General features: G+C 51.2%; 2 protein-coding genes across 2 annotated transcripts in view; one reads left to right on the forward strand and one right to left on the reverse strand.

Moving 5' to 3' along the window:
• The window catches only part of KIAA1755 (KIAA1755 ortholog), a 23,596-nt gene extending 19,410 nt beyond the window's left edge, over positions 1 to 4,186 (reverse strand). The window contains exon 1 of the mRNA XM_032762415.2: positions 3,915 to 4,186. Coding sequence (XP_032618306.1) covers positions 3,915 to 3,917 — 3 coding nt within the window. The 5' untranslated portion in view covers positions 3,918 to 4,186. The remainder of the gene's footprint in view (positions 1 to 3,914) is intronic.
• The window catches only part of CDK5RAP1 (CDK5RAP1 mitochondrial tRNA methylthiotransferase), a 289,907-nt gene that overhangs the window by 224,278 nt on the left and 50,714 nt on the right, over positions 1 to 14,915 (forward strand). The window lies entirely within an intron of this gene.

Consider the following 14,915-nt stretch of genomic DNA (forward strand, 5'->3'; position numbering starts at 1 on the left):
TGGTGGCAGCGAGAATATCCAAGCTGGTAGTGAGCTTGGGGGAGTTTCAGGTAAGCCCCCAGATTTTGGACGCAAAAGTCCAGGTTTGGGACAGGACCAGATTGTGGACGCTAAAGTCCAGGTCTGGGACAGGTGGCTATTACTACAGCTGTTCACAGAGAGTAAATAATAATGCAGCTATAGTAGCCTGAGACAGCTCTCCCAGAGCTAGCATTTGTGCCGGAACTGGACAGACAGACAAATAAAGCCTTCACTGGATTTGCATGTACAGAGGCTCATAGGCACACACAAATGGAGGTTTCTGAGCATGCAAACCCATGTTCCTGCAAAATCTGGGCTGTTGGAAGCTGGTGGAAGAATTAACCCCAATATACTTTTTAACTGGGATGTGCTGAGTTTTTATATATATCTAAAAACTCCTGATCTGTCTCTGTTCAATCTCTAGATAACAGAGAAGGTGCTTTTATCTCCCACTGCCAAGCTTGACCCGCTACAGATCTGAGCTTCTTGACCTGGTAGGAAGGTCAGTCTCCAAATTTAACTGTACTTGATATGGACGAATTCCAAAGCTCTGAGCACAGCCTCAAGCAGAGAGGACCTTTAGTTAGCAGCCTCCCATTAATCCATCCAGGAGCTGTATCAGCAACGGCTTCTGGTACTTGAATGAGCCCAGGGTCTGTGGCTGTCACACACTGCGGCTGAGGGGGTGAGACTGTCACACATATGTCAATGTGGGAACACTCGGGAATGTGAAGTGGAATTATCCCAAGGTGAGAATGTAGAGTGCACTAGTTAAAGTACATTAAACCCTGTGTGGACGTGCTACTTCAGAAGTAAAGCTGCCTTGTCCAGCTTAGCTTAATTAGGTTTAATGTGTTTTAGCTAAAGCACTTTAACATCACACCTTTTAGCTAATTCTGAGGAGCTTTCCTGAGTGTCCCCAGGTAGACACACCCTGCCGTTAAGATTCTCACTTCTCAGTCAGGCAGATTTCAGCCTGGTTGCAGAGCTCTCTGTTTACCATTTTAAAGTGAAGGCTGTGTCAGGCCATGGCTACACTGGCGCTTTACAGCGCTGCAACTTTCTCGCTCAGGGGTGTGGAAAAAAACACCCCCCTGAGCGCTGCAAGATACAGCGCTGTAAAGCGTCAGTGTAAACAGTGCCGCAGTGCTGGGAGCGCGGCTCCCAGCGCTGCAAGCTAATCCCCATGAGGAGGTGGAGTACGTGCAGCGCTGGGAGAGCTCTCTCCCAGCGCTGGTGCTGCGACCACACTCAAAACTTCAAAGCGCTGTGCTTTCGAGTGTAGCCATACCCTCAGATTTGACAGCCTCAGGCCTGGTCTACACTAAAAATTAGGTCAACATAGCTGTGGCACTCAGGGGTGTGAAAAATTTACACCCTCTGAGCACTGTGGTTAAGCCAATCTTGCCCTGGTATAGACGTGGCTTGGTCGATGGATGAATTATTCTGTCAGCCTGCCTACCGTAACGTGGGGAGGTGGATTCCCTACAGCAGTGGAAAAATCCCTTCCATCAATGCAGGAAGTGTCTACTACGCTAAGGCCGCACAGCATGGGTGCAGGGCTGCGAAGCAAGGTTATGTCACTCTGCTTCTGCCCTGACCTGCAGGGGCCTCCTCTAGAGGGACAGGAGAGGCAGGGAGCTCTGTCCATGTGAGCCCATCCAGTGCTGCCTCCTCGCCTCTGCTGAGATCTGGCACCCCCTGCAAACAGACACTTGCACAATACTTGGTTTTATCTCCCGGTCAGATTTGTCGGAAGGGGCCCGGTTGGGTGCCTTTGGGGCATGGGAATCCTACTCTTTTGCAGACTGTCTTGCAAGTCACTTCATCTCTCCATTCTGTCCTGCTGTCTGGGTACCATGGCACTTCAAACCCCCATCTGCTGATTCTCATGCCCTTCCTTGGTCTGGTGGATGGGGCAGTGAACGGAGCAGCCGGTGCTGTTACTCCCAAATCTCAAAGGGGAGTTTGGAATTTAGCACCTCCCAGCAGCTGGTGAGGTACTGAATTCACTGGGTTTCCTGGTGCTGTAACAACACAGTGTCACGGAGTGTGGGGGAGTCCAGCCCTGCACCCCTCTTCCTGGACCCCGCAGTGACTTTTAGCCAGCCAGTAAAACAGAAGGTTTATTGGACAACAGGAATGTAGGTTACAGCAGAGCTTGCAGGCACAGTCAGGACCCCTCAATCGAGTCCTTCTGGGCTTTCAGGGTGCTTGGATCCTAGCTAGGATACCCTGAATTCCACCACACAGCCCCAAACCCAAACTGAAAACTACTTCCCTCCTCCCAGCCCCTTCCTTTTCTTCCTTCCCGGGCAAAGGTCTTGACCTTTCTCCCCCCTTACCTAGCTCAGGTTACAGGCTCCGGTATCGTCCATCCTCTAAAGTCCTCCCCTGCTCTCCCATTCCCCACACAGACAGCCCCTACTCCATCACACACAGAGATGAAGAAGTTCAAATCCCCCCCTCCCCAAGATCAACCAGTTCAGATCCTAATGCTGTAATCTGTAAAGCAGCAGGGCCCTCTTAAACCCAGGTTAAAAAAAATTGTCAACTGAATTTGGGGCCCTCGAGGAGAGGAGAGGAGAGGAGAGTGGGATTTTACAAATCCTAATGACACGACTTTATTCTTGGTGTAATTCCACCAAGGTCAATTACACCAGGGATGATTGGGCCCAAGATGACAAAACAACTTCATGAAATGTTACCAAAAAAAACCTCCCATCAGTAAATGAGTCTGATCTGGCTGTGAATAGAGAGAGCAGCAGCGTGCAAACGCAAGGCGAAAAGGGACCCTAACTAAGGAGTGATTAGAAACCAAAGGGAACTGACCAGTCGACTTTCTTTGACCAATTTAAGTGAAGTGCAAAAAGAAAACAAAAGTCACTAAAAGCATAAAGAGTCTGAGATTTCATAAGTTATTTCCATTTCAATAACCTAAAGTGTAGTTCAAACAGACACGAAGCTCTTTCCCCCAAATACCCATCTGTTTTTATAAAGCCGTCTGTCTGAATCTCTGGGAAGGGTTACAGCTTCACAATAAATACAGTTTTGGCACAGTAAGGTTGTTCATTTAACTCTCAAGTTACCAAGCACACTGCTCCCTCTCCCTGATGCAGAGGTTTGAGAGCACTAACCAGCGGCCAATAACAACTCCACTCCTGCTGCTCCAGCTCTTACATCAGGGGAGTTTAGCCTGAGTAAGGACTGCAGGATCCAAACTTAAAAGACAAGTCAAAGCATTAGGAAGACAAGAGACGAGGTCATCACAGCCACTCAAGGCAGCACAGGGGGCCACTAACAGTAATGCAGTCGGACCGACAGAGTAAGGAATGTCATCCTTGCATAGCAAAGGGAGAAGGAGTGAAGTTATTAACACACATTCTCTGGCTCTAATTCCCTGCAGCCATAGCTAGGGAGTGCAGGGAGGTTTTAACCACAATGGTTTGCAGTCCCACACGCTTCCATCCAAACAGCTGCTAGTGATCTTTGTACCCTTCCTTCTACTTGGTGCCAAACGTCTGCTCAATCTGCTGGAGACACAGACTCTGCGTGAGAAGGGAATCCTCCCAGGCACAAACGGATTTAGAAGCGAGCTCTGTCGTCAGTCTATCTCCCCTTTCCCACCTGGCAAGGAGCGGTGTTACACCTCAGCGTTAGCATTTCAGGGCTGAGAGCCGTGCCCTGTGTGGTACAAGCATACAGACAGACAGGGCCTAGGAAAGGACAGCACCCGCCATGCACTGAGAGCAACAAAGCAGCAGGCTACTGCTAGGACTCTGCTGCAGGGCCAGGTGTGCAGTCTGTGTTGGCAGCAGGGGACAGGGGAGACAAGCAGACAGGGAAAGCTAGTGGGAAAGTCATTACAAAGATACAAAAGCAGAAGGCATTACCATGTTTTGCTAGGAAGTGGCAGGGAGGCTGGCGGGAGCAAGGAGGTAACTGTCCCTTCTCCCTGGAAGCTAGAAGTTTTCCTATTGCTTCTAGTTGCCCTGTCACTTTCTTCACTCTATGCAAGCGGCTCTTTTTCCTTCTGGTGGATCCTCAATAAAAGCCAGGTGCCCTAGAAAAGTTGCAGTGAAGCCAGACAAGGGGCAGAGGTGGCTCTGCCTGCGTCAGCCCAGCTTCTGCCTCCGTACCTCCATCCCATTCCCGACCAGAATAAGTCAGAGAGGATCCCTCCCACCCAGCCACCCACCTCTCCTCTCTTGTAGAAAAGAGCAGCCCTGCTTGTGAAGGGGAGGGAGAGGGAGTGGAAAGAGGGAAGGAGGGAGGGGGCTGTCTGGGAAAGACGTCTTAAGCTCAGTCTAGTTCATGCCTGTGCTGCTTCATCTACAAAACATTCACAGAGCAAGCCAGGCCCCAGGCACAGCAGCCCCCATTGTGCATCTAGACAGGCTCTTTTCATGCCCACACAGCCAAGAACTGGGGTGAGAGCAAAATAGGCAGGGGAAGCATCTTAAGTGGCCAAATCCATCTGTGGTGCATGCACACAGAATTCAGTGCAGTCCCACCGCGTGAATCTGGCCAGTGATGCCTGCCAAGACGAACACAAGACACCCACACAGGCTTGTTTTTCTAACTGTTCTATTTCCCTCCAAAGTGGTTTCTTTCTCTGTCTCTTCCTGGAAGGGGCGTGCCAGCCAGTGCTTTGAAATCTCCCCTCCTGCCTGTGTGAAGTAGCTTTGCTTAATTGGCCACTCATTTCCTTTGTAATGTGGTAAAACCTACTTCCAGGCTCAGGGCTGTCCAAGCTGTGACTCAGATGATGGGGAAGGAAAGCAGGAGTGAAGCAAGCCAATTAAAGGAGACACTCCTTCAGACAGGCAGGATACTACCCTGTCTCTGCCCTAGATGTTATCCAGGTCTCCGTTTCTAGCTGAGCATTTTCAGAAACAAAGGGTTTTTGGGAAAAATAGATCATAAAACTGTTCTGGGAGAAAACCACTGCAGAATCCTAATACAGACTGCTGCGGCGCCGGCAGCTCTGCAATGGCCTGGGTTATAGCAAAATCTGTGAGTCTGTCCATTCTTAGCACTTTTCAGCCATTGATCACAAATAAGGTGAGTGTCATTATCCCCATTTACTGGTGGGGAAACAGAGGCACAGAGACTTGTCCTAGATTACACAGTGAGTCACACAGTGGCTGGAATAGAGACCAGGTCTCCTGACTTTCACCCCAGTCCTGTTCTCTCTCCATTGGACTATTCTGCCGGCCTGTCTTATCAATCGTCTGTCATGTATGTCTGTACCAGAGATGGGCTGGCTACAGACCTGACTTGTACACACCAGAGGTGTTCATCATAAGATCCTTTACTGCTCTGCCGGGTCCGGCTGAGATGAGCGTACATAAGATTTTTTACACATGTCACCTGGTAGCTGACCAGTGTCACCCAGTTTAGCATTCCATCACATCTCCCACTTCACGTTCTACAATCATACCTTTTACAGTATTTCACTGTCAGGCTCTCGTCAAAGTTCAGTATGGATTGGTTCGTTAAGTGTCTCTGAATCGTCCCCGTTTTCTAATTACACGTCCTGAACCCGTAACAACTAGGTCATCTGGCTGTCCAGGAATTGCAATGACTGGCTCTGATAGGTTTGGAATCTGTCAGGCACCGGCGTCTTTTTCTGCATCCGCTGTCTGTTGAGTTTGCTCTGTTGATTGTTCTCTCTGAGGAACAAACCGTAGATGTCAACGGTTTCTGGTGAACTCTCCACTGTCAGTCACTTATCACATACCATCTGAATTCTTTGTCTTTATGACAGCTGGAGTTGTCCATCCTTTTTCTCCATGGACGTGGTCACCAGGTTCTAGACCTAGCCGTTCTCTGACTGATTGATGTCTATTATATGTGTCCATAAGCTCTTTTAAGCCTCTTTACCTGATTGGGTGGCTATTCTCGTCATATCTGGTCATTATGGACATAGGTTCTTTTCCAAAGTCGGAACAGTAGTTCTGAGTTCTCTTCCCACCAGGAGTTGTGCTGAACTGTATTTAATCTTGCTCTGTAACTCAGAAGAGCAGGAATGCGTCTTCCTGCTGTAGGATTTTCCTGGCTGTCTGTACAGCTCTCAGCCTCTCCATTTGCTTGTAGGTAATGTGGGCTGCTAGTAATATGATCAAAATCATATTTCGTTCAGAGTGATTTAAATTCTGCTGCAGTGAATTATGGTCCATTGCCCATCACTCTTTGTTCTGGAATATCAAAGTGAGCAACAGTGCACTTCGGTTTCTTGGTAACACTTGTTATATCTTACAGGGACATTAGTCCTATATGCCTGGAAAAACAGTCCACAGTGACCAGGTAATGATGTCCTCTGAATGTGCATACACTACGGCGAGTCTCTTCCAAGGTCTCTCTGGTAGAGGTGTTTGTACACTGTATGGTTCAGCATTGTCTTGCAGGTTGATTTGTAGTGGATCTCCTGTCAAAAGTCCAATATAATCAAAACCTCTGTTGAATTCTTCCTGCTTTCTCACTACGCCCATCATGGCTGCCATTTTGCAGCTGAGAAGGCTGCTGGTCTGTGGTCTGTTGGTCATATACACTCTGAATGCACAACTTTGGTCTTTGTAAGTTGTTTCAGTGGTGAACTGGCCCATGCAGTTCAGAAAACCTGCAGGGCTAGTCAGAGCGGAGTCAGGTGATTTCAGCCCTGGCGGGGTTGAACATGATTGTAGTAAGCCCCTTCTGAGAGGACTGTGATGTCAGCCTCTGAGTCAGTTTTAAAGTCAATGGACTTGCCATAAATATTCAGTTTCATTCCCCAGGCAAGCTGTATGGCATCACAAGGGATAGATCATAGAAACAACAGCTCTTGGTTGCCTGGAACATGTGTCAACTCCCTGACTGCAGCAAACAACTACAAAATGTCCATATTTTGTGCATGCATTACACCGTGCGTCTCCAGCTGGATATGGATCATCTCTTGGGATAAGACTTTTTCCACATCTTGTGCATGTGGGCTGGAATTTGTCCCTCTTAGCCTGGGAGTTCTTCCTCCTTGCCTCTGGGGTCTCATAGTAAGTACTTTTAACACTCATGCTGCATTTGCTAACAGCTTCTAGGCTAGTTTCTTAGTTTTCAAGTTTGGCAAGTTGCTCTTGGTTTTGCTGTCTCACCAGCACAGCCTGCTTTCATGTTTTGCATTCCCCAAATCACAGTTTTCAGCCAATGTACGTAGAGCTCCTATAAAACACTCAACATTTCCCCCTGGTTCTTAAATTCTCTGGTGGAAACATGCTCTTTCATAAACCACATTTCTCCAAGGTATAAAGTATGCAACTTTCCAGCCATCTTTGTGATTCTCTTCAGTAAAGTCAAAGGATTTAAAGATATGCTCTGCCTTCTTCCCCATAGTATGTAAATTAAAGAAGATACCTGTATATTTCCAGTTTCTTTGTGGAGTTGGTTTGCAATTCAGAATCTTGCAAAATGCTGCTTCCATTCTGTCCACTGGTAAGGTTTGTCAAAGCTCAAGTTCCCAAGGGCATCGAAGAGCGGCATGTAGATGAGATCCTGCAACCTTTGTCGCTGTTCCTTCTGTCTGCAGCCTCTGTTGTCCTTTTGTGTCTGTCCTTAATTTACTCTGGACACCATGTCATGTACTTCTGTACCAGAGATAGACTGGTCACCGAGCTTACTTATACACATTAGGTGGATTTATCAGAAGATCCTTTAATACTCTGCCAGGCAGGGCCTTCCTTGGGGGGTGCGGGACCCGGGTGGAAGCGACATCACTTCCAGAACCGACCACGGCGGGGGTGGGTAGGGGAGGCTGGGGGAGGCGGTGCCACCTCAAAAAGCTAGGTGTGACCCTGCCCACATTCTGCCCCTGCCACCTCCTGGTCCCACTTCGGCGGTGCCACTGGACTTCAGGGGGCTGGGGCCACACTACCCACCTTCCTGTTTTCCTTAAGAGTTTTCCTTGGAGTTTTCCTTAAAGCGCCAGCTCCTTGAGTCAGCTGACTGTGTGAGACTTTCAGCCTTCATTAAAAAAAAAGGAAGTTTCTAGCCCTTATGAACATAAGAACGGTCATACTGGGTCAGACCAAAGGTCCATCTAGCTCAGTGTCCTGGCTTCCAACAGTGGCCAATGCCTGGTGCCCCAGAGGGAATGAACAGAACAGGGAATCATCAAGTGACCCATCCCCTGTCACCCCTTCCCAGCTTCTGGCAAACGGAGCCTCGGAACACCATCCCTGCCTATCCTGGCTAATAGCCATTGATGGACCTGTCCTCCAGGAACTGATCTAGTTCTTTTTTGAAGAACTAGATAAATGGGCACAGAGGAAAGCTGGAGAACGTGACCCATGCGTGTCCTAAAGGCTCAGAAACCCAAAAGCACGTGGAAAGAACCTCACGTTTATGTTTTTTAAAAAACCCTCATGATTTCTGAGTCCTCCCTTATGAGTTTTGAACCTGAGGGGCTGGCAGCACTGGGTCTGTGGTGCTGGAGATCAAGCATACAGCACGACGTTGACAGCGAGCATCCAGGCAGCTCTGGGAAAGGGGCTCTGGCACCAGAGCTCAGTAAATCCTGGAACAGCTGGCTGAGGGGGAGGCAGTTGCAATAACAAACTTTTGTCCAGGGATTCAGGCTGGGGACGGACAGAGCACTACAAAAACAAAGGGGGGTGGGAGGAGGAGTAATGCTGCTCCGCTGGCCAGGGAAGCCTTCTGGGGGGTCCGTGGCTTGCTGCGTTCCCATTCACCTGCGAGCTGCTTAGCAGTGAGAGCCCCTTCACACGGCTGCAGCATGATCGTTCAGTGTCTGAGATCCAAGGGCCTCTGGTGCAGTGGGGTTCCCAGCTCCCTTCTCCAGGAGCTGCCTGGATGAGCCATTGGTCCCACTGGATTGGGCTGCAGCAGGCTGCTGGGCTGGTGCTAAAGGCAATGGGTGATGTGCAGCGACGCAGAGCGGGGCCTCTCCTGTGTGTCAGGGATCCGAACGTCTGAGCAGCTGTGGCCCTGCCTAGGGCAGCTCCCTCCCCAGCAGCCGTTTCTCCATGGACTGGTTTGTTTAAGTCATAGAATGTCAGGGTTGGAAGGGACCTCAGGAGGTATCTAGTCCAGCCCCCTGCTCAAAGCAGGAGCAAACCCCCGACAGATTTTTGTCTCAGATCCCTAAATGGCCCCCTCAAGGACTGAACTCACAACCCTGGGTTTAATAGGCTAATGTTCTCCCCTTTCATCCTCTTCTGCTTGGGGTGATGTCAGCCGCAGCTTCTCCCGAGTCTCATTACGGGAGGAAATGAGGGCGAATTCCCTGCAGAGTTAGCCTGGTGTTGTCCCTACCCCCCATCCACACTCCAAACTCTTGTCACCTGAGCTTCATGGTGCTCTCAGCCTGGCTGAGACTGGAGTTCAAGCCCAGACTCTGCTTTCACTCAGGCTGGTTTGCAGTGAGGACACAGGTGAAAGCTCTCGGGCGCTGACACTGCCGTCCCACAATTCCCCACAGGTGCCCAGGACAGACACATTCTCCCACAATTCACTGGGAAAGAATCCTAAAGCGGCTCAGCTTATGGTTATGCTAAGAACCATGGGACATGTCCCCCGGAGTCCTAGAGACGTACCCAGGGGCAGACTGACATACGCAGTGTCCACTGCTGCCCATGGAGGAGAAAAGAAACCCCAGACCTCCATGGCTGGGTGTGGATCCCAGAGGTATCGGCTCTGCAGAATGGCACGACCCAGGAGTGCTGGGGTCGCCAGCCACTCGGCATGTCCCCTGCGAGGAGCGCAGGTGCACCTGGGGAAGGGGCTGCACAAAACCTCGAGGGGGGATCGAGAGTAGTTACAGGTTGGCAGGCTGGGACAAAGGGTTCAAATCAGCGGCAGCCCAGGGCAGGAGGGGGCAATGCGGTCAGCATGAAAGAACTCCCTGGTGAAGCCAGGAGCAGTAGGTAGGTGTCCCCCGTAGCTCCTGGAGCCTGTCCAGCCACTTCAGTGCCAGAGCCAGGCTCTGGGCTGAGTGAGTCCCTGGCATGGGCCACTGGCATTGCCCGACTGGCCATGAGTCTGCAGGTAAGAATGGGATAAAGAGATGAGCATACGCAGGAGGAAGCGACAGCAAAGCATGGTTCTCTTTCTTACAGGCCACTACCAGCTTGGGCCATCTTCCCCCGGGTTCCCTGGGTCCCGAGGGGTGGAGTGGAAAGGAGGGACACTCATGCAGAACTCAGGGTAGTGGGGCCAGATGAACTCCAGCTGGAGACAGGCAGAGCGTCCCAGGAGTATCCAGAGTTTGCCTCAGGGAGGGCATGGGATGAGGGGCTCTGTGTGGGTCTCTCTGTTTCTCCCTCACTTTTATCTCCCCCTCCCCTCTTCTCTGTCTGGCTTTGCCAGAGCAGCTGTTGAGAGCTTGTATGTGGCTTTTCTCTCTGCACCCCTCGCAGGCACAGAGCCGCCATTCAGGGCCAACGGGACGGCTGGAGCCCTCCCGGCAGGGGCTCCCTGAGGTCATCATTCCTTCCCAGCTCTGGGTCATTATTGTCTCCTGAGTGGGGCCTGGATCACGTCACTGAGCAGAAGGGAGTGTGTTGGGGAGGGGGGACTGAGTGGATGGGAGTGTGTGTGTAGGGGCAGGGGGTCCAGCACAGGGGTAATAGACTATTTTTCGGGGCATGAGATCACCACTGTGGTGTGTCTAGAATACGTCATTCACTGCCATGTGGTTGACCAGGGGAGCAGGCGTATGGCTCAGACATCGCAGGCCAAGGGCTGGGGGTGAGCTGTGGTGGGGTGGATGTGAACCCAACCCTAGAGCTAAAAGCTATGTTCCAATCCTGAGGCTACAGCTTGTGCCTTTCTCTGTGTTGCACCTGAAGTGTGAGACTCCTGAGCCCAGCCTTCCTCAGAGTGGGGAAGGCTTGACTCTGGATCTGGAGTCAGATCTGAGCTCTGTGACTCAGGGCTGTAGCCAACTGCATAATCCTTACCTCATGGAATCTTCTGGGGTAGGCTGCAGCCTCAGTTCCTGCCCTGCGTGCGTGTCGGAGCCCTGCCACATCAGAGCTACGGGCCGTAAGGCCAGAAGGGCAGTTCTGATTGTAAAAAGAACAGGAGTCCTTGTGGCACCTTAGAGACTAACAAATGTATTTGAGCATAAGCTTTTGTGGGCTACAGCCCACTTCATCAGATGCATAGAATGGAACATATAGTGAGGAGCTATATATACATATAGAGAACATGGAAAGGTGGAGTTCCCCTACCAACTCTAAGAGGCCAATTAATTAAGATGAGCTATGGTCAGCAGGAGGAAAAAAACTTTTGTAGTGATAATCAAGATGGCCTATTTAAGACAGTTTGACAAGAAGGTGTGAGGATGCTTAACACGGGGAAATAGATTCAATGTGTGTAATGGCCCAACCATTCCCAGTCTCTATTTAAGCCTGATTGTGACACTGCATGGAATATGTGGGACACTTTATGATATTGTTGATACCAATATTATAAAATTGCAAGGAATTGGACCCGATCTGCCGTGTGAGGTATCTGTGAAAATGTTATACATTGCCAAGTATGCCTCACTTGTTGATATGTTTGTACCACCTGTGTATTGGGAGTTATAGATGTGTAGAGTATGTCTGTATTTCCAAACTTGTGCTGTGTTTCTGGGTGACACCCCCAGACAGATTGGCATCAGCACTGCCTAGCCTGTTTGATGGCCCATCAAGGGACATCAGCTGTACAATGAACCCACTGAAAGGAGCGGGGGGGGGGGGGGGGAACACTTTATGAGTCAGCAAGCCATGTAGGGGCAGGCCGGTGGACAGCACTAATCCCATGTGCTGTGCAGCTTGTGTTTGGGACACAGGAAGTACCAGCCACATGGCAAAAGGAATATAAAGGGCAGCTGCATTGTCTCCATTTTGTCTTCATTCCTGCTTGCTACCTCTGGAGTAACTTCTCTACAAACCGAGCTCTGAACAAAGGACTGAATAACCCACCCAAGCTGTGGGTGTGTCCGGAGGGACTTTCAAGCCAGCAAGCTCACCAATACTGCTGAGAACCTGACCTATGGGCTCTGAGGTCTCTGTGTGTATGTGACTGCTTACCATTTCACAGCTCGTGTCTTGTTCTTTTTTCTGTATAATAAACCTTTAGTTTTAGATGCTAAAGGATTAGCTGGCAGCCTGGGATTTGGGGTAAGATCCAACCTAATACTGACCTGGCAATGTGACTGGCCCTTTGAGGTTCAGAAGAACATTTTGCAGACTGAGCTGAGTTTTGAAAGAATTGCTCACCTTACTGCACCCAGGTGCTGATTGGGAGCCAGAGAACAGGAATGCAGTAAAGGGGGCTGGGTGATTTCTTTCTTTTTTTAGCATCCTGATAACCAGTGTGGGGGAGCAGGAGCACAGTTTGTGACTGGTTGGGGAGTTTAATTTTCAGTATTTACCCATCAGCCTTGGGAGCACCTGCTCTCCCTTTTGCAGTCTGCCTGACCTTGGCATTTCCAGTGGGGGCTACTCCAGCCCCTGGGGTCACACTGAAATCTAGTCCAACCTCCTGCAGCGTACAGGCTCTTGATGAGCGCCTGACAGACTGCACTGTCTGCATTCTGATTAGGTGCCCCTCAGCCACGAAATCATCTCTTATGGGCCCAAAGCCATTCCTGTGGTTAATGGTCCCAGAAGTGTGCATCCTTAACTCCTGCCAGAAGCCAGGAACTCTGCCACTGTCTTACCACATAGCCTCAGCCAAGTCACATTGCCTGGCTGTCTGTTTCCTCTTCTGTGAAATGAGGATGATGACACATGCTGGCCTGCCTCTCTCAGGTGCTGCGAGGATTAATTGGCTGATGTGTGGCAGATGCCCCCTAACCTGGCCCTGAGAGGATGCCCTCTCCCTCAAGGTGCCAGACATATGCAGGGGAAGTGGCAGCCTGGCAGAACTCCCCAGAGGATGAGCCCAGCATTCTGGGACTATCCCTGACTTTGTGTAAGAGCTGCAAACCCTGTCCTGCCTGCAGTGCATGCTTTGTCCCAGCAGCTCTATTTATTGTATCCCCAAGTGGTTCCAGGTCTCTCGGAATTCTGATGAGCTGGCCAGCTGTTCTCGTCTGACTCTGGAACATCATCCCAACCCAGGGACGTCCCCACCAGCTTCCAGGAAAGGAGACAGCCTGATCCTGCAGCTGGGAAAACAATAGAAGAAAAGAACCCCCCGTCCCGTCCTGCTAAGACTGTGTATTTTTAGACACCATCGGGATGGAGGTCAGTGGCTGTACAGGCAGCGACAGCTGATGGTGATGCTGGGGCTGGTAAATCAAACTTGGAAACAGCAGAGAGAGAGAGCAAAAGCAAGAGCAGTGCGGCTACATTCTGTCCCTGGGAGATTTTTACTCCTGGGGGAATGCTGCGCCACTGCGCAGGCACAGAATTTATGTCCCCTGCAAATTTCTTTGCTTCCCCACAGAAAAATGACTTTCTGATGGGGAGGTAAAGGGAAGCCACAAGAGCGGGCACGCGATCCTCCCCAGCAGTATGTTTTGGGTGCACAGAGCAACTGGCAGAGAGGTAAATCTGGGGAGAATGGGACTTCCTCTTCCCCAGCATGGCATCTGGGGCAAGGTCAAACCCACCCCCAAATTTCTCCCCCGGCTGCAGGACGCTCTGCAACCTCACCCCACCCCGTTTCCTGCACTCGTCACTTCTCAGCTGCAAGGGGAGGGATCCTTGTACAGGGAGCGACTCCCCCATCCACTAACCCCCATGCATCCAGACCCCCTCATACCGAGACCCTGCTGCCAAGCCTCACCGCCCCCACACTCAGAACCCCACTGATGACCCTCAGTCCTCCTGCACCTGGACCACCCTGACAAGCCACTCGCACCCAGATCCCCACCCTACTGAGCCCCAACCAGTTGAACCTGGATCCCCACTCCACTGACCCCCATTCCCCCAGCACCTGGACCCCCCACTGAGCCCTCCACACCCAGACCCCCCTCCACTGAACTCGAAGCACCTTCACCTGGACCCCCCTGCAGAGTCCCATTTCCATTGCACCCAGAATCCCACAACAAGCCCCTGTGCATCCAGATCCCCTCCACAGTCAGATCCCCCACTGAGCTGGCCGCACCCACCCAGAACCCTCTCACCCCATACCTGGATCCCCCCCACACACATACACACACTGAGCCCCTCCACACTTGGATCTGCCTTGCTCAGCCTGCCTGCCCACACTTGGTGCACCTGGCATGGAGGGGCAGGGCCCTGGGTGTTTCTGGGGCAGGCCTGGTCCTTGCCCCGTGTCTGGGTTGGTGCAGCCTCACCGCTGAGGCTGTGTCCAGCGGCAGGGGGGAGTTGCACAATGTTCTCCCACCCCATGCAGCCAGTGGCCTGTGCTCCCCACTGCCATGCTGGAACCTCCACATTTATACGAAAAATAAAATTTGCAGAATTTTAAAATATTGTGCGCAGGATTTTAATTTTTCTGGCACAGAATTTTTAATTTTTTGGTGCAGAATGCCCCCAGGAGTAGATTTTTCACCAAGGGCCCAAACAGAAGAAAGTGTGAGAAGAAGCTGAGCTGCTATCCCCAGCTGTTGGGGTGCTCTGAGCCCAGACCCCAGGCCAGGGGAGCAGTTGCTGGGATGGCTGTGGAGGCAGACCTACCCCCCACATACTTTTCCCCAGTTCCTCTTGCTATTGGCCTGGGGAATGTAGGTCCCTGAGTCCTGCTGGAGGCCAGGGGACTGTCTCAGAGCTGCCATGTGGGCACAGCAAGTTCTTTCCTCTCTAAATTCAGCCCCAAATGGCCTCTCCAGGGATAGGGAGCATGACTGCAGCCTGCTCGGGGCGGGGGCGGGGGCGGGAGTCCCGCGCTGACGCCGCCCCCCCGCAGCCCGAGGACCTGACGAACATGCAGCATTGCAACCT

The sequence above is a fragment of the Chelonoidis abingdonii genome, chromosome 14 (genome assembly GCF_003597395.2).
Source record: "Chelonoidis abingdonii isolate Lonesome George chromosome 14, CheloAbing_2.0, whole genome shotgun sequence".
Classification (NCBI taxonomy): domain Eukaryota; kingdom Metazoa; phylum Chordata; order Testudines; family Testudinidae; genus Chelonoidis; species Chelonoidis abingdonii.